The sequence below is a fragment of the Alnus glutinosa genome, chromosome 3, assembly GCF_958979055.1.
Source record: "Alnus glutinosa chromosome 3, dhAlnGlut1.1, whole genome shotgun sequence".
Taxonomy (NCBI): Eukaryota; Viridiplantae; Streptophyta; class Magnoliopsida; order Fagales; family Betulaceae; genus Alnus; species Alnus glutinosa.
In genome coordinates this window covers 31930110-31949764 of record NC_084888.1, presented here as the reverse complement: position 1 = coordinate 31949764, position 19655 = coordinate 31930110, and the positions used below count along the sequence as shown (strand labels likewise).

Below are 19655 nucleotides of genomic sequence, written 5' to 3'. Positions count from 1 at the left end.
ATGGTGATGTATGTTGGTTGGTCACTAAATTACATGTACCATGTTTGGCACCAATTATTGTGTGAATGGAATACGTCATTGAAACTGGCACGTAGCAGCGAACTTTTTGATAAAAATAAGGAATTTCTTAGTGGGGGAAAACTCCTACTTGATGGCTTGGTACTCTTGGTTGGCAATAGTTTACGTTGGGAATCGGACTGATGCGTAATTGGGCTGGTTTGTTTTTGGATGAATAAAATCTTTATTTTGTTTTTGGATGAATAACAGCAATTATCTTATATTAGTTGACTTTCTTATGTTTAAGGAAAATTTTATGAAAAATATTAAAAAACTTTTCATAGTAGATGCCTTATATTTAGACGAAGGGGTTGAGAATGAACAGTAATTCTCTATATATATATGTCTACTATTCATTTCCAATCCAATATTTTAATCAAAAAAAATTATTTAATTGATAGAGTAATAAAGTAGGAAAGAAAAAAAAGTAGAAAAGAGAAAAAGAATATAATTAGAGTAAGAAAGATTATTAATTTGATATAGAGAAATATAAAAGAATCTATTGTGAAGTGTTTTTTTTATAAGGAAGTAAAAAGTAGTATTGTTTTCTAATTATAGGAAAAATGATTGGAAGACTACTGCTTGTACTCTTATAAATGCATCTTATCCTAAAAGATGCAATTATGTAGACTGCATGACATCTTTACCAAGAAAGGTGTATAGTTATGTAAACTGCATGCCTTGATTAAGTTGGTTAACGTTATTAATTCCCATACTCGCAGTGCAAATTTACTTTTCCAAACAATTGATGAATATGAAATTTTATAGGAACTGCGAAAACATGGAAGTCCTGATATAGTCATGGCCTTAGTTGGTAACAAAGCTGATCTTCAGGAGAAGCTGGAAGTACCAGTTCAAGTGAGTGCAATATTTCTCAATTTGACGCATTCTATATGCCCACAAACTAACATTCATTCTTCTATTATATAATAAATCCATTCTTCGTCTTGCAGGATGGCATTGACTATGCGGAGAAGAATGGAATGTTTTTTATTGAGACATCTGCAAAGACATCAGATAATATAAATTAGCTGTACGTTTGAGGTATTTTTGACATAGACATTTTATAAATTTCTGTTTTTGTTACCAGCTGCATGTTAACAACATACACTACATACAACTCAGAACGGTTGAGATTGACGGTAAATTCTAGAAGTTCTATGTTCTTGTTATTGGTGGTGTGAACAGGATGCTCTCTATATACAAAATTTTGTATTTGTTACCTTGTAGGGCCATGGAGCACTTGCTTTATATGACACATTATGTTGATGACATACTATTTTGGGATACTATCAAGTCTATAATATTAGTGGGGCCTGGGCATAGGCTTGTCTATGGAGTCCATAGTTTTGAAATTCTTTTGCATTTGGAAGACTGAGCATTGTTCCTTCTTTTGGCAGGAAATTGCCAAGCGGCTACCCGCCCTCCCGCTTCATGATATGAGAGAAGCTTGAAACTGAATCAATTAAGAGCTGCTCTAGTTGTGGGATTTCTTTATTTGCTTGAAATATTCAGCAAATAACTTGCTCCGAGATAACTGGGTTGTTGTACTGTCATTGTACTCCAAGTGCTAACAGCTTATGGATGGCATCTTTTCCCTGAAAGGTGTAGTTATGTAGACTGCATGGCATCTTTAACTAGAAAAGTGTATAGTTATGTAAACTGCGTGCCTTGATTAAGCTAGTTATTAATTCCCACGCTTGCAGAGCAAATTTTCTTTTCCAAACAATTGATGAATATAGAATTTTATAGGAACTGCAAAAACATGGAAGTCCTGATATAGTCATGGCCTTAGTTGGTAACAAAGCTGATCTTCAAGAGAAGCGGGAAGTACCAGTTCAGGTGAGTGCAATATTTCTCAATTTGACGCATTCTATATGCCCACAAACTAACTAACATTCATTTTTCTATTATATAATATATCTTTCTTCGTCTTGCAGGATGGCATTGACTCTGCGGAGAAGAATGGAATGTTTTTTATTGAGACATCTGCAAAGACGGCAGATAATATAAATCAGCTGTTTGAGGTATTTTTGACGTAGACATTTTATAAATATCTGTTTCTATTACCGGCTGCATGTTAACAAGTTACACTACATACAACTCAGAACGGTTGAGTTTGACGGGAAATTTTAGAAGTGCTCTCTTCTTGTTATTGGTGGTGTGAACAGGATGCTGTCTATTTACAAAATTTTGTATTTGTTACCTTGTAAGGCCATGGAGCACTTGCTTTATATGACACATTATGTTGATGACATACTATTTTGGGAAACTATCAAGGCTATAATATGCATAGGCTTGTCTATGGAGTCCATAGTTATGAAATTTGGAAGACTGAGCATTGTTCCTTGTTTTGGCAGGAAATTGCCAAGCGGCTACCCCGCCCTCCTGCTTCATGATATGGGAGAAGCTTGAAACTGAATCAACTAAGAGCTGCTCTAGTTGTGGGAGCCCTTTCTTTAGTTGCTTGAGATGTACGTTCAGCTTGTGTATATTGTGATATATATAATTGAAACTTTGTTATTATTTGCCCTGCTTCTCAGTTCATCCTTTCAGTCGAGCTTTAAGACTCAAAAGCTCAATACAAAGATTGAACTGGACGAGGCCATAAGAAGGGATCCCACAACAATGTAGTTGAAAGTTTTAGCTTTCCCTGTGTTTAATTTTAAAAGAAAAGCCTGGCATATTATAAGCCCTATGATAGTATGTATGTACTTCTCCATGTTCTTGCAGTTGACCATGTAGGCAAGGGCGGATTTAGGGGGGGGAGCGGGCAGGGATGCCCGCCCCTACATCTTTTTTTTTAAAAAAAAACAAAAATATATGAGTATTTAAGTCCATGCTTACTCTTGTCCCTAGAAATTTAAGTTTAATCAACCAGCCTAGTCCTTCAAAAAAAATTAAGTTACCTCAAATTTGGGCTAATCTCTCACAATTCACAAGTTCAATACAAGTTACCCAACAACACTTTTTCACCTAGCAATAGCCCAAGAGTACAGCCGTATAAATGCATAGTATTTTTCTCTTTGTACGGCGGCTACACTGATCTAAAGCACTACTAATCTAAAGCAAACAATGAAACAACCATTTTCCCTATCTTTTTTTGGGAAACCGTTGCTGCTGCCGTTGGTCTCAAGAAGTTGGCTCTTTGGCCTCTTTTGCTATATTTCTTTGTCTAATGAATTGCTGATGGTGGTGACGTTTGCAAACCCTGGTGAGTCTGTCTGTCTTGTGTTCGTAAAGTCGTGGTTGTCTGCTATCTTCTTCTTTATTGATGAATATGGTTTGCTTTCTGCTGCTATCTTTCATCTTTTATGGTGCGTTTGGGTATTGAATTTTGAGGATTAGAATTGAATTCTAATTTTATTTACAAATATCGAGGTAAGAAATTGTGTTTGGGTGTTGAATTTTGAGATTGAAAAATATTATATTTTAATGGTAATAAATGATTGATAGTTTAAAAAGTTGTGTATAATAATTGGTATTTTGAAAAGTTGTGTGAAATAATAATTTAAATAATAATAATTTATTATATATTGATTATTTAATTAAAAATAAATAAATAAATTTTTTTTAAAAAAAATAATTGAAATCAAAATTAAAAATTAAAAAAAAAAAAAAAAAAAAATGAACCAAGGGTGGCTGCCGGTTGGCAGCCACCCCTTTGGGGGTGGCCCGGCCACCCCCCAGGCAATGGGGGTGTCCGCGCGCCACCCCCAGAGGAGGTTGGGGGTGGCCGCGCGGCCACCCCCAAGGGTCGGGGGTGGCCGTGCGGCCACCCCCAGTACTCGGGGGAGGCCGCGCGGCCTCCCCCAAGGGTCAGGGGTGGCCGCGCGGCCACCCCCGAGTAACCGGCAGCCACCCCTTTGGGGGTGGCCCGGCCACCCCCAGGCAATGGGGGTGTCCGCGCGCCACCCCCAGAGGAGGTTGGGGGTGGCCGCGCGGCCACCCCCAAGGGTCGGGGGTGGCCGTGCGGCCACCCCCAGTACTCGGGGGAGGCCGCGCGGCCTCCCCCAAGGGTCAGGGGTGGCCGCGCGGCCACCCCCAGTACTCGGGGGAGGCCGCGCGGCCTTCCCCAAGGGTCAGGGGTGGCCGCTCGGCCACCCCCAGTACTCGGGGGAGGCCGCGCGGCCTTCCCCAAGGGTCAGGGGTGGCCGCGCGGCCACCCCCAGTACTCGGGGGAGGCCGCGCGGCCTCCCCCAAGGGTCAGGGGTGGCCGCGCGGCCACCCCCAGTACTCAGGGGAGGCCGCGCGGCCTTCCCCAAGGGTCAGGGGTGGCCGCGCGGCCACCCCCAGTACTCGGGGGAGGCCGTGCCGCCTTCCCCAAGGGTCAGGGGTGGCCGCGCGGCCACCCCCAGTACTCGGGGGAGGCCGCGCGGCCTCCCCCAAGGTGGCAGCCACCCCTCTGTCTTTTTTTTTTAATTTCTTTTTTTTTTTTTTTTAAATTATTAATATTAATTTCTTTTATTTTATATTGATTTAAATTATTAATATTAATATTGTTTTAGTCAACTTTTTCTGCGCTGGGTCCCACCAGAAATCTCAAAATTCGGGTCAAAATCCGGGTTTTTGGGCGGGTGGGTGGGTTTTAGAAAAAACCCGGATTGAATAATTATTTTATTCTGTTCCCAAACAGTTTTAATGATTTATAGTCCGTATGATGGAGTTAAAATAATGGTCTTTCTCAAATTCTCAAAATACAAAAAAAAAAAAGAAAAAGAAAAAGAAAAGAAAAGAAAAGTAAAAGTAATGGTCTAAATCTAATCGAGATTCGTGTCATCAGACTCATTATTGTCATGGAGTAAAAAGTAATGGATATTTCAGCTTTGGCCTTTGTGTGGTGTGTACTGTGTAAACTAGACTAACTAGTCTTTCACTTTGTCCGTGTACTGTATAAACTAGATTAACTGTTCCTAAGTCTTTCACTTTGTCATATGTGAAATTGATAGATTGACTAATCAGAGAGTCTAGAATGGTTGAGTAATAGGCTAGTAGTCTAGAAGAATATAATTTTTATTTTATTTTATTTGAATAATCAGTATATAGACTAGCCTTGTAGAATAACCATATACTGTAAAGACTAATCTAGTAGATTCTTTGAATAATTTTAATATTGTCCATTTGTAGTATATTCATGAATTTTAAAAAAAATTTATGCTAACAATATTTTTGATTATATATTTTTTATTTATGTAATTGATTGACTATTATTTTTTAGAAGTAAAAGCTTGCAAACTAATAGCCACAAATTCCATCCCCTAAATTAAAGTCCTCAATATCCACATAACAATCGCATTGCATCAAACTAACAATACTCAATCCATGAGATAAAACAATTCACAATTAAACGATTACAATCCAACTCCAAATATTTAAAAGCACATAAAAAGTTTTCAAACATAATAAAGTTTAAACATCAATATCAACCAAATTTCAATACATCAAACACAAATAAGACGTCTTACCAAGTCCTTGTGAGCTTGAACCATATATAAGAACTCCCATATTCTCAAATTACAAGGGTTTTGAACCATTGTATCATCTGAAAAAAGATTAATAAGATTTAATCTTATCATGAATTTTAACATGATGTATAACAATATAATATACTTTGAACAACAAATATATCAAATAACTAAAGTATGCTTAATTTTCAAGTGTGCATAACATGGTAATAAGTTAGCTTTTTCCATAATACAATACCATTTTAAAAACACTTTTATATATGCATACAAGTAAAAGTCTATTATGAGTAATAAACTTCATCATCATTCCCAACATCATTAATTTAAATTAACCTCAAAATAATTAAAACATATATGCATCTCATTACAAAATATAGCTCGACTTGCGCTATTTGTTTGACAAACACATGAAATTATAATAAGACATATAGTATTAAGATAACTCAAAAAATTTCAGCAACCATAATTTCTTTGTGAATCATATTGAGGTAGTTTGGGAAAAAAAAAAAAAAAAAATTCTGGTTAACCAAATTTACTTAAATCGTGCACATATACAAAATTTCAAGAATTCCTCTACGGTCTTTGATCAAACATACAATCAAACTTTTAAAGAGTAATGCTCTTCTTCACACCTATTTATTACACCGGTTTATGTGGTGTATTATAAGTAGATTTTTTTTTTTTTTTTTTTTAAAAAAAAAAAAAATTAAAAAAAAAATTATGTTTCAACCTAATGAGAGCAAGATTCTCTCATTCCTTGGCATAAAAATTGAAATAAGAAATAGACGGCAAAATTCAGTGAGCTTATAATCATCATTAAAATTGAAATAAACAATCTACCAATATTACCTGTACGTTAATGTTAGGGTCCACTTGTAGTTTTAAGAAGTTTCTTTCTGACCAAATGAAGCTCAATTACAACATCTTTCATGCTCATCCGTTCTCCTGGTTGTTCAACAGAACAAGCAACTCCAATCCCAAAAATCAAAATCAAACACTCTCGAATTCTGCTTCTTCTAGTGCTGCTATTATTATCAGTACTGTTCATGGCTATCTCTTCTTCTCTTTTGGTGTTGTTGTTATTATCAGTACTGTTCATGGCTATCTCTTCTTCTCTTTTGGTGTTGTTGTTATTATCAGTACTGTTCATGGCTGTCTCTTCTTCTATTCCCTTAAAAAGAATTGGATCCACAATCTCGACCACTCGTTCAGACAAAGCTTCTTGGACGAACGAATGTAAATTTAGAGTGCCTTGGAACATGTTATCTGTGGGTCTTTTTCCAGTAAACATTTCTAATAGGAGGATCCCAAAGCTATATATATCACCATAGGAGGACACCTCATTTCCCGTACCATACTCTGCAAGTCAACATATATATGATAAATTGTAATATGACTATAACTAATGCTAAGAAAGGAATTATGCTATGATCGATACTCTCTATGTGATGAAGCCAGAAAATAAAATACTAAAATGCTAAATTTTTTATTATGAGAAATGTTCAAGTTTAGACATGTTCTTAGAAGAAAAAAAGATTATAACTGAGAAATGATAAAGAGTATTCACCCGGAGCCGCATAACCAATAGTTCCTCTTACGCCAATAGAGCTCAACTGATTGGCTGAAGAGTTATGGTTAGCTTCGGGAGCGAATCTTGCTAATCCAAAGTCTCCGACATGTCCAATCATTTCATCGTCCAGAAGAACATTGCTCGGCTTGAGGTCGCAGTGCAGGATTGGTGTTTGGCAATGATAATGGAGATATTCCAATGCACTTGCAACATCAATGGCGATATTCAATCTTTGATAAAGATTTAGATTCCTCTGCACTTGGTGCGCCTCATCCTCTATAGCAGTCGGATGCAACCAATCTGCAAGGCTACCATTAACCATAAATTCAAAAACTAAAGCCTTGAAATCATTACCCTGATAATCAACACCTGAACAAACTGTGAGTATCTTTACAAGATTCCGATGCCTGATGTTTCTTAGGGTCTCACACTCAGCAAGAAAGCTTTTGGCAGCTCCACGTCGCATAAGGTTGAGCACCTTGACAGCAATCGTCATTCGACCCTCGTTAGTGATTCCTTTATACACAGATCCAAAGCTACCCACACCAAGCAAGTTTGTGGAGGAGAACCCATTGGTGGCTTTTAGGAGACTTTGGTACGACAAATTTAAAAGCAAATTTCCTGAAGAACTTGAAGTGGGTTCTTTTCTTTTCCTTCTTAACCAAAAGACAAATAAAAAAAACAACACAAAAATTACTCCTAGAAGCCCACAAACTATGGAGATAATTAATTTCATGGTAAAGTTCAATTTTGTCTTCTTAGACTCTTTGAAGTTGCATTTAGACAACTGCATCTCAGGTAGTCCCCCACATAATTGACTGTTTCCCACAACTGAAGTTGCACTTGAGTTCTTGAAAATGCCGTCTGGAGGCACAATACCCTCAAAATTGTTGTAAGATAGATTCAAAAGTTGCAATGAGTTGAAACCCACAAAAAAATTTGGAATTTTTCCTGACAAATTGTTTCGAGAAAGATCTAATTCCCGTAGTCCTCTCAAAGAACCAAAACTTGATGGAATGGTCCCTTCAAAGAAGTTTCCTTGCATGTGTAAAGACTCCAGCCTAACACAACTTCCAAGACTCCCTGGAATTTTACCGGTTAACATGTTTTCTGAAATATCAAATTCACCTAGATTTTTTAGATTTTCAACTTCCATGGGAAGGGGACCGGTGAAACGGTTACGGGACAAATAGAGACCGATTGAGAAGGATGAGAGATCAAAGACCTGAGGAGGTATGGTACCACTGAGATTGTTTTTAGAAAGACTTAATAAGAGCAAAGATTGGCAGTTTCCTAGACTTGAAGGTATGCTTCCGTGAAGATTATTATGCTCTAAAGATAGTTCGAGTAAAATACTCAGATTTCCAAGAGAGTGCGGGATGTTGCCAGAGAGGTTGTTTATGTGAAGAACCATTGATTGTAGTCTCTGAAGCTTTCCAATATCAGCGGGAATTTTACCTGAAAGTCTGTTATTCCACATGTGGAGTGTCTCTAAGTTGACGAGATTTACAATCCCACTCGGAATCGTTCCAACTATATTATTTTCATTTACTGCCAACATTCTAAGAGTAGATGACAAGTTACTGATGCATTCAGGCAAGAGTCCACCAAAATTGTTGCCGTCTATAGCCAATTGCTCTAAGCTAGTGGCGTTGGTCAAAGAGCAGAGAAAATTCAAGTCATCAGCTCCCCCACTTCCTAGGTGGTTGTGGCTAGTGCTCAAAAATTGTAGCCAACGCAACTTTTCGAAAGAAGGCATGTTTCCGGTAAATTTGTTCCCTCCAAAATCAAGTCGTTCCAGATTTGAGGCGTTGGATATTGAATGAGGAATGGAGCCTGCAGTAAATTTGTTACGGGCCACGTAGAAGATTTGGAGATTCGGAAGAGTTATCCCCAAGTCGCACGGAAGACTCCCTTGGATTTGATTATATCCCACATCAAGAATTGTAATAGAAGAGATATTGAAGATTGATGGAGGGATGGTGCCAGAAAACTGATTCAAAGAAAAAGCAATAGCTGTAAGATTCGTAAGTTGCCCTAGAACACTAGGAATACTCCCACCTATATTATTTAGGGGTAAATAAAGTTGTTCAAGTGACGATAAGTTGCCAAGAGATGGAGGGATACTTCCTGTTAGTAGGTTGTGGTCGACAGCAAACGTTTTGAGCTTTGACAAGGAGCCAACCTCGATAGGAATTTCCCCAGTCAGCTGATTAAAATCAAGTCTGAAACGCTTGAGGTTAGAGCACCCCGATAAATTTGTAGGAATTCTGCCACCTACTGAATTTTTGGCCAAATGTAGCCCCAGTAATCTATGCAAACGGCCGATTTCTGGAGGGATTTGATGAGTGAAGCTATTGTTTGGGAGAAATAGATGCCTTAGAAAACTCAAATTTCCAATGAAAGGGGATATAGATCCCACGAGTTTCTGAGATGGCAAGCGCAACTTCGTGACCCTCTGGTGGCGTCGACCACATGTAACACCATGCCACAGGCAGAAGTGGGTGGTGTCATTCCATGAGCTCAAAACCATGAAAGGGTCATTGACTATTTTGGCCTTGAATTCAAGCAAGGCTAGTCGGTCTGTCTCATTCCCGCCAATGCCATAGCCATAGGTGGTGGAACCAAAGCAAAAGACCGAAACGATTGTTAGGATGCAAAGAGCTGAGCAAGAGAGTGCGGGACTTAAGGAGGGAAGCCCCATGGTTGGTTTGTTTTCGTTGCTACTTCTTGATGTCTCTCAAGAAACAAAAGAAAATGGTACGAGGGAAATTCCGTACGTGGGCTAAAGAAATGGACTCTTCGCAAAATTGACGTACACAAGGGGGCCCAATTGCCCAAAATTGCCAGGTTCCACCCCTTTCTTTTTCTTTTTTATTTTTTATTTTTTATTTTGTTTCTCTTTCCCTATTTTTCCTTTTTCTCTCTCTTTTACTTTTCATTTTTCTCTCCTCTTGTCGGGGTATGGGCGAGCTTCCGCTCACCAGCCACACTGGCTCTGGTCAGATAACAAAATGCTTGTAATTTTATATTAACTTAATGTAACAAGATCGACCAGTACTCAATCAAATCATATGGAATTTTTTTCCCCATTTCTTATTTTTTATTTTTATATTTTTGAGATACTTCCATTTACAATTGCTGACCAGCTAACATTTGCTGCTTAAAAGATTTCTACAAACCATTAGACATGGCATTAATCAACCCAACTTCGACTTTTAGAAAGTTGATCAAATTAATGGCTTTGCCAAAAGCAATGCTTTTTTCTTTTTCTTTTTGTAAAACCTTTTTCATTTATTTCTTTAGTCTTTACGGTCCAAGCTTTTGTCCTCTAGAAATTCCTTTTAGGCTTTTAAAATTATAATTGTTATAATAATAATAATAATTATTATTAAGATATCATGTTTCACGATGGCTTTGCCAAAAGCAACGTTTTTTAAAAAAAAAACCGATGTTCATTTGTTTCTATTGATTTTTACAGTCGTAGCTTTTGCCTCTAAAAATCGAAGTGGGCATAACCTAGCCGAACCCACAAAACTGTCCTGCCCCACCTTGCCTCGGAATTAACGGATCCTCTATCCAACACGGGCTTAGTTATAGTAAAGTCGTGTGGACCGCGCAGACTTGCAAAAATGAGTTTTTCAAAACCCGCAAACTCGCCTTACCCTAAGGAGAACGAGAGATATCTTGATGTGAATTTTTATTTCGCTATTTCATATTTGAATATAAGCGTTGATGTGGGTTTGATGTAGTGAGTTTATCTGTAATCTGTCTATATTCTGTTTGCGTTGGAAAAAAAATGTATTTGTGTACTTATGATTTTTGCATGGTTGTTACATAATATTTTTATTGTCGATATTTAATATTTTTAAGAATCTTAATGGTTATTATGTATGAGTATTTGTTGATACTTGATGTTATGTATTCAATATTATTTATTTATGTTGGGAATAAATCTCATCATGGGTCCTACTCAATTACATCTACATGGAAGATAATCTGGTTGTTAAGAGGAAGATCGATAAATCAGAATCTTCTCCTTACGGAAACACTACACTCATACAACAATTAATACGAAATCATATCTCATTCTCAATTTCATCGCATCAAATCTAAATTAAACATTAATGCAAGTAATTAATTAGACATCTAGTTACACAAGAAACCCTCAATTTGAAACAATTAAAGCCAAGAACCAAAATCTCCAGTTTTCATGCAAAAATGCCCTTCAAACTTAAATTTTATCGTAAACCATTATAAATTAATGAATGATCCAACATGTCACTCAGAAAGACGAGAAAGAAATAGACAGACACTTTCAAAAACTCTGCCACTGACATGAAAGATGAATCAGATTTACATTTGGTGGATTTTTCGCACTCATTGGTCACCAAGGGGCCCAAAATTGTCGGGGTATATATATGCCAAGTTCCGTTGCTTTATGCACACGTCTTGCCCTTGTCAAGGGACTCAATCACTGAATGGGGAGGGAAATAATTATTTGAGTGATGAATTTTTGAGATTGAAAAAAAGTGTTTTATAATGGTAGAAAGTGATTGAATTGTATGAAAAATTGTGTATAATGATTGGTATAGTAAAAAATAATAAAATTAATAATAAACAAAATAACAAAAAAAAATTAAAAACTAAAAAACAAAAATTTTATTTTTATTTTTTAAAAAAAATGAGAGAAAATATGGTTTTGGGGCAGCCAGTAGCCATCTCTTGGGAGGGGGGTGGCCTGTGAGCCACCTCCAGAGGTGGCCGGTGGGGGTGGCCGAGCGCCACCCCCCCACCCCCTAGGGGTGGCTTTCGGGCCACCCCGAAATCCATTTGGGGTGGCCTGAAAGCCACCCCTAGGGCTCAGGGGGTGGCGGGCGGCCACCCTGGGCCCCTGGGTTGGCCCGAAAGCCACCCTTAAGGCTTTTCGGGTGGCTTTCGGGCCACCCCTGGATCCATTTGGGGTGGCCCGAAAGCCACCCCTAGGGCTCAGGGGGTGGCGTGCGGCCACCCTCGACCACTAGGGGTCGCCGCGCGGCCACCCCCGGCCCCAGGGGTGGCTCGAAAGCCACCCCTAAGGCTTTTTGGGTGGCATTCGGGCCACCCCCTGGATCCATTTGGGGTGGCCCGAAAGCCACCCCTAAGGCTTTTCAGGTGGCTTTTCGAGCCACCCCCTAGATCCATTTAGGGTGGCCTGAAAAGCCACCCCTAGGGCTCAAGGGGTGGCGCGCGGCCAACCCCGGCCAATGGGGGTAGCCGCGCGGCCACCCTCGGCCCTAGGGGTGGCCTTTCGGCCACCCTTAAGGCTTAGGGGTGGCTTTTGGGCCACCCTGAAATCCACGCAGGGTGGCTCAAAAGCCACCCCTAGGGGGTCGGGGGGTGGCGCGCAGCCACCCCTCGACCCCTGGGGTGAACGCGAGCCACTACCAGAGGTGGCACCGGCAACCTCTGGGAGTGGCTCGTAGGCCACCCCATTTTCTTTTTTTTCTTGATTTTTTGTTGTTGTTGTTGTTATTTTATTTGCCAGCTTCTGGCAGTTGAAAGAAAATTCTGCTCGAAATTCACTCATCAATTTCATGATTTCATCACCTCGAAATTCAAACCGCATTCAAAACAATATTCAAGAGCCAGCTGAGTTTTATTCAACATGGATCCGGGTTTAATTCAAAAAACCAGTTCGAATATTGAATAATATTCGAACCAAACGCATCATTAAAATGTAAGAGAACTGAAATTCTGAAACATGAGAATTAAATGCATTGATTGCATTCATATTCAGAGATATTAAAGCCATTAGATGAATTGAATACATTAAATGTTTGGCTTGGTAGTTGGGTATTTAAAAGTTGGCCTGTTTCATGCCAGCTAATTTTATGAATAAAAATTGGACATAAATTTCTTACGAGTGAATGGTTCGTAGGAAATTTTTTACAACCTATATTTTTAAGCATGTGAGAAATATATATATATTTTTTATTAATGCTATTAAAAAAATATGTAAGAAGCATATGCTATTAAAACAACATGTGTTTCTCACATGCCAATGGACATATGTCACTTTTACATGTGGGTTGTAGAAAATTTATGCCCATAAAAAATAGTATATTTATTTATTATGACAACATGATTCCCTTCATGGGATTCACGCCATAAGGTAGGCAAGAGAGAATTAGGATCTTCTCAAATTATTTGCTCGAATTCTTTTAAATTTGGACAAGTGATTGTGAGAGACTATTTATTTGCTCGAATTCTCTCAAATTTGGGCAAATAATTGCGAGAAACCATTTATGAGATCCACTTGACCGAATAAGTGGTTGGGCAACCCAATTTTTATGATACCACAATGATGTTCTCTGGTTCAACTTATGTCATATCTAATTTATATTTCTTGCAACTTTTTATTATTCAACATTCATTGAATGATGGTTGTCTTAATCTTGATCAGGTCCTCAGTTCTGTGAGTTTTAATACGAAAAGTATTGAGGGACTATGGATATGATCAACTTAATATTGTATGTTGCTTTTGTTCTCGACCCGCGTTTCAAGATGAAGGCATTGATGTCTTGGTTGAGAAAATGCAATGGGCCTGTGTGGGAGGATCAAATAGAGGCAAAAGTGCGAGACCTCCTGAATCATTTAATTGGGCAATACAATAAGTTTCATGGGAGAGGGGGGTCATCTAACATTTTTGTAAATATAGGAAGAGATCAAATATTGTCAATCCTTTGAATGTTCGTAATGAATAATGTTGGTAGTAAAGAAGATAGAGAGATGCAATTTAGGAAGATATTCTCCCAACACCTTATAACAGAGAATGACTTAAAATATAAGTTAGAGGTGGATCGATATTTGTTAAATAGGTGTGAAAGTAGATATCATAGATTTTGATATCTTAACTTGATAGAAGGTTAATTAATGTACCAAAATATCATAGTCTCGCTTAGATAGTCCATAATGTATTGACCATCCTTATTTTTACCATTACCTCTAAGTTTGCATTTAACAACGAAGAATGAATATTAAATCCCTTTAGAAGTTTATTGGCTGTACTTACCTATTGGATATCGCTTTAGTGCCCAAAATTGCCAGGTTCCACCCCTTTCTCTTTCTTTTTCTTTTTTATTTTATCATGTTTCTCTTACCCATTGGTTATGGCGTTAATCTCCCCAACTTCGACTTTTAGAAAGTTAAGGACTCTGCCAAAAGCAATGCTTTTGCTTTTTCTTTATCTTTTTGTAAAACATTTTTCATTTGTTTCTTTAATCTTTACGGTCCTAACTTTTATCCTCTAGAAATTCTTTTTACTACTATAATTGTTATAATTATTATTATTATGAAGATATCATGTTTCACGATGGCTTTGCCAAAAGGCCCCGTTTAGTAATCCCCTCCCCTTCCCCTCCCCTTCCCTTTGTGAGAATTTTTTTGTTGTGTGAAAATAAAAAGTGATTGATGTGATATAAAGTAGAAAGAATTTATATGAAAAAGTGGAAAAAATTTGTATTGTAGTGGATTTTTTTAATTAAATAATAATAAAAAATTATTGATGTGATATAAAAAGTAAAAAAGAAAAGAATGTTTTGAATTTGATGTTTTTTGGGAAAGGTAAAAGTAAGAGAAGGGAAGGGAAGGGGAAGGGGAGGGAGTTAGTAAACGGGGAATATATTACAGTACTATTCATGTACCTTCTTTTTTTCTTTTTTTCTTTTTTCTTTTTTCATTTTTTTATACTTTTCACTACTAATCAACATCAAAACATTTCCACTTTTTTCACTTTTTTATATCACATCAATAATTTTTTATTACTATTCAAATAAAAAAATTCACTACAATACAAAATTTTTTCACTTTTTTATACAATTTTTTTTTATTTTATATCACATCATCACTTTTTACTAATTTCAAAAACTAACAACCCACTACTCTGTTCTGTTCTGTAATATCACTTGCCAAACAAGCCCGTCGTCACGTAGTAACTCACGTGGTACTTGTGGTCAAATTTAGTTATATATAAGTGAGACTAGAATTTACAAAGTGACGTGGGTATTTATTTGACACTGTCATGTTAATCACAGTAAAATTTAATCTTCATCCATTATAACACATAGGCATTCTACGTCTTGCCCAAAGCCTGCTGATTAAAATGTACTCAAAAATTTCGTATAACCTTTATGAAAAATCTAGGAAGATAGGTGGCAATTTAGCCTATAACATATAATTTACACGATTTTAAAAGTTGATCATTTAATTTATCAAACATTTACCTGTATTTTTAATTTTTTTTTTTTTTAAAATTTTTAATTTTTAATTTTTTTTTTTTTTTTTTTTTTTTTTTTTTTTTAACTGTAACGCTTTAAAATTACCAAACCAAACGGACGTTAAATATCTGAAGAAACTAGTGGAAACATTCATGTTGACAGCTCTATTAACTCAGTCTAAAATTACCTAGAAATGATAGGTGAGAAGGGGACCTGGTAGGAGAGGGAAAAACTCAAAGTCATCAGCTCCCCCACTTCCTAGGTGGTTGTAGCTAGTGCTTAACCATTATATTCATCGAACTCCCAGTCTCATCTAAAAAAGAAATGAATAATTCACATAAAGTAAGTAGTTTATAAAAATATTTATGGATATCAAGTTTCACATTGTCTAGTTATTAAGTTAAACTGGACTTTATAAAGAATTTTAAAAAAGTTTCAAATTAATTAGTTTTTTTTAAATAATAATTTAGATATAAATAGCGTTTTTTCTTAAATTGTTACAATTGAAGCCTATGCAACTTTTTCAAAGAAGGTACGTTCTGCATAATACTGTTGTGTGCAATATTTGAGGCATTGGATATTGAAGGAGGAGAATGGAGCCAGTAAATTGGTTACTGCATGGAAATCAACAAGAGTTATCCCCAGGTCCAACGGAAGACTTCATTGGATTTGATTATCTCCCCCACCAAGAATTGTAATAGAAGAGAGATCGATGATTGATGGTGGGATGGTACCAGAATTGTATTGAAAAATTAGTAGTTAAAATGGAAAAATTTGTATTTTGAGCAAACACACTTCTTACGGTTTAAAAATGTAAATTTGTTTTTCACGTTTTATAATACAAATCTAATGTATAACTCACTTTTGAAAATTGACTTGTAAGGACAGAGTGTCTAAAAACTTATATACATATGATTAAGATTGTACATAAGTAGAACTCACATTTAAAAATAGCATTGTAAGGGATGGGTGATCAAGATCTTATATATACTGTTAAAATTGTACTCAAGTACAATTCAACATTGACAATCGTCTTATAAGGGTTAAATTGTATTCGGGTAGAATTATCTTTAAAAGTTGGCTGGTAAGGAAAGGGTGTCTAAAAGTGGTAGTGATAGGTTTTTGTAAAACCTTTTTCATTTGTTTCTTTAGTATTTACTATCCAAACTTTTGTCCTCTAGAAATTCATTTTACTATTATAATTGTTATAATTATTATTATCATTATTAAGATATCATCATGTTTCACGATGGCTTTGCCAACAGCAATGCATTTTTTTTTTGGTTTTTTTTTTTTTTTTTTTTTTTTTGGTGTAAAACCTACTTTTAGAAAGTTGGTCAAATTAATGGCTTTGCCAAAAGTTATGCATTTTTTTTTTCTTTTTGTAAAACCTACTTTTAGAAAGTTATCAAATTAATGACTTTGCCAAAAGTGATGCAATTTTTTTTTGGTAAAACCCACTTTTAGAAAGTTGATCAAATTAATGGCTTTGCCAAAAGCAATGGCTTTTTCCTTTTCTTTTTGTAAAATCTTTTTCATTTGTTTCTTAAGTCCTTACTGTCCAAGCTTTTGTCCTCTAGAAATTCATTTTACTATTATAATTGTTATAATTATTATTATCATTATTAAGATATCATCATGTTTCACGATGGCTTTGCCAACAGCAATGCATTTTTTTTTTTTTGTTTTTTTTTTGTGTAAAACCTACTTTTAGAAAGTTGGTCAAATTAATGGCTTTGCCAAAAGTTATGCATTTTATTTTTCTTTTTATAAAACCTACTTTTAGAAAGTTGATCAAATTAATGACTTTGCCAAAAGTGATGCAATTTTTTTTTGGTAAAACCCACTTTTAGAAAGTTGATCAAATTAATGGCTTTGCCAAAAGCAATGCCTTTTTCCTTTTCTTTTTGTAAAATCTTTTTCATTAGTTTCTTAAGTCCTTACGGTCCAAGCTTTTGTCCTCTAGAAATTCTTTTTACTATTATAATTGTTATAATTATTATTATTATTATTAAGATATCATGTTTCACGATGGATTTGCCAAAAGCAATGCATTTTTTTATTTTTATTTTTTTGTGTAAAACCTACTTTTAGAAAGTTGGTCAAATTAATGGCTTTGCCAAAAGTTAAGCATTTTATTTTTCTTTTTATAAAACCTACTTTTAGAAAGTTGATCAAATTAATGACTTTGCCAAAAGTGATGCAATTTTTTTTTGGTAAAACCCACTTTTAGAAAGTTGATCAAATTAATGGCTTTGCCAAAAGCAATGCCTTTTTCCTTTTCTTTTTGTAAAATCTTTTTCATTTGTTTCTTAAGTCCTTACGGTCCAAGCTTTTGTCCTCTAGAAATTCTTTTTACTATTATAATTATTATAATTATTATTATTATTATTAAGATATCATGTTTCACGATGGATTTGCCAAAAGCAATGCATTTTTTTTTTTCTTTTTATAAAACCTTTTTCAATTGTTTCTTTAGTCTTTACGGTCCAAGCTTTTGTCCTCTAGAAAATCCTTTTACTATTATAATTGTTATAATTATTATTATTATTAAGATATCGTGTTTCACGATGGCTTTGCCAAAAGCAATGCATTTTTTATTCTTTTTTGGTAAAACCGACTTTTAGAAAGTTGATCAAAGGTAATGCCTTTTTGAAATTCTTTTTGTAAAACCCTTTTCATTTGTTTCTTTAGTCTTCCTCTAGAAATTCCTTTTACTATTATAATTGTTATAATTATTATTATTATTATTATTAAGATATCATGTTTCACAATGGCTTTACCAAAAGCAAGGCATTTTTTTTTTTTTTTGGTAAAACCTATGTTCATTTGTTTCTATTGTCTTTACGGTTCTAGCTTTTGCCTATAGAAATCAAAGTGGGCATAACCCGGCTGAACCTACAAAACCGTCATGCCCCACCTTGTCTTGAAATTAACGAATCCTCTATCCAACACGAGCTTAGTTATCGTAAAGTCGTGCAGACTGGGCAAGCTTGCAGAAATGATTTTTTTAAAACCTGTAAACTCTCTAATGTGGTCTTTTGTTTATCAAAATATATCAATAATAACCACTTGCAAATAAAACGAATCCTTATAAGATAAAGCTATAGAGATGATATCGAACCTCAAGAACTGCAAGGGTATTATTATTAAGCTTGTGAAGATTAAAATAACTAAAGAAAAAATATTTGGTTATTTTTAATATTCACAAACTTGATAACAATACCCCTGCAGTCATTGATATTCGACATCATCTCTATAACCTTATCCTACAAAAATTCGTCTTATTGCGAGTGATTATTTATTATTGATATATTTTGGTAAACAAAAGATCACATCAATTTTTGGTGTCGTTGCCGAGGACTACAAACGGTTATGTTATTAAGTTTTAAAGATTGAATTTAACTTGATTCTTTTCTGTTTTTATTTTTATTTTTATTAGCCATTTCCAAGTAATAATAGTTTAATTGTATTTTAATTTGGTATTTTCTATATACATGATGGTTGCATAACTGTGAGAATTAATCTTAATGTTTATACTCAATTATTATGAATTTCTTATCTTATCTTATAAGGTTTTTTATATTGATTGAATTTAATCTTTCATATTTTCTGTGATTATGTGAATGACTGTTATTTAACGGTTTTAATTGACATATAATCAAGAGGGTTAGATAGGCCATGTCTAAAGAAGACGGATTGTACTACACCTTAGTTTAGTGTAATTTTGATAGACAGTTCGTACCAACCGAAGATGAGTTATACTTTTTTATTGATTGTGTGTATCCTATTAAAGACGTAGTTAATCCATAACTAAGGAAGACGGGTCGTACCACATCTTAGTGGTTAGGTGGACGGTTCGTGCCAAACGAAGATGAATTATACTTATTCTATATAGGTAATTTATTGACTACTCGAGTGAGACGAGCTCTATCTTATGCATAGTATGAATTTTATTTATTAATTTATAATTGATCATTGTTATGCGGTGAGTGGTGAAATCTTTCGGATGCAGAGGATTATTGAAGTGCCATAAATGCAAATACATTAAGGCCTGTGACTTAGCAGGATTCACCAAGCAAATAAATCTACCATCTGGGTTGTCCTTGATTGAATAAGTATTGAACTAGTAAAAATATACGTAATTTGGTGAATAGTAATTTAGAGCACGATGCTTTCTAGTCTCACATACCCCCTCCCCAACACACACAAATCGTCTTTCTAATAAGTAAACATGGTTGGACTAATCAAGTTGGGGCTTTCCAAGAATCACTTTTAAAGATCAGTTTCACCTAATAAGTAAAC

The 19655-nt window shown here is 35.6% G+C and overlaps 2 protein-coding genes across 2 annotated transcripts; one reads left to right on the top strand and one right to left on the bottom strand.

Moving 5' to 3' along the window:
• LOC133863364 (uncharacterized) lies at positions 1 to 2456 on the top strand. The gene is made up of 7 exons (XM_062299305.1): positions 1 to 159; positions 826 to 915; positions 1011 to 1042; positions 1148 to 1199; positions 1810 to 1899; positions 1998 to 2084; positions 2418 to 2456. Exons 1-7 carry the CDS (start codon positions 1 to 3, stop codon positions 2454 to 2456), a joined length of 549 nt encoding a protein of 182 aa, XP_062155289.1.
• A 3055-nt stretch (positions 2457 to 5511) lies between these two features.
• On the bottom strand, positions 5512 to 9805 carry LOC133862396 (probable LRR receptor-like serine/threonine-protein kinase At3g47570). Its single transcript, XM_062298196.1, has 3 exons — positions 7090 to 9805; positions 6372 to 6881; positions 5512 to 5599 (listed from the first exon to the last, which is right to left on the bottom strand). Exons 1-2 carry the CDS (start codon positions 9794 to 9796, stop codon positions 6385 to 6387), a joined length of 3204 nt encoding a protein of 1067 aa, XP_062154180.1. The 5' UTR covers positions 9797 to 9805; the 3' UTR covers positions 5512 to 5599; positions 6372 to 6384.
• Between the last annotated feature and the right edge of the window lie 9850 nt (positions 9806 to 19655).

Coding starts and splice junctions, on each gene's coding strand:
- LOC133863364 (XM_062299305.1), top strand. CDS start 1: ATGGTGATGTATGTTGGTTGGTCACTAAATTACATGTACCATGTTTGG. Junction 1,900..1,997: donor AGCGGGAAGTACCAGTTCAG/GTGAGTGCAATA, acceptor TTCGTCTTGCAG/GATGGCATTGACTCTGCGGA. Junction 2,085..2,417: donor ATATAAATCAGCTGTTTGAG/GTATTTTTGACG, acceptor TTGTTTTGGCAG/GAAATTGCCAAGCGGCTACC.
- LOC133862396 (XM_062298196.1), bottom strand. CDS start 9,796: ATGGGGCTTCCCTCCTTAAGTCCCGCACTCTCTTGCTCAGCTCTTTGC. Junction 6,882..7,089: donor TATTGGTTATGCGGCTCCGG/GTGAATACTCTT, acceptor GTTGACTTGCAG/AGTATGGTACGGGAAATGAG.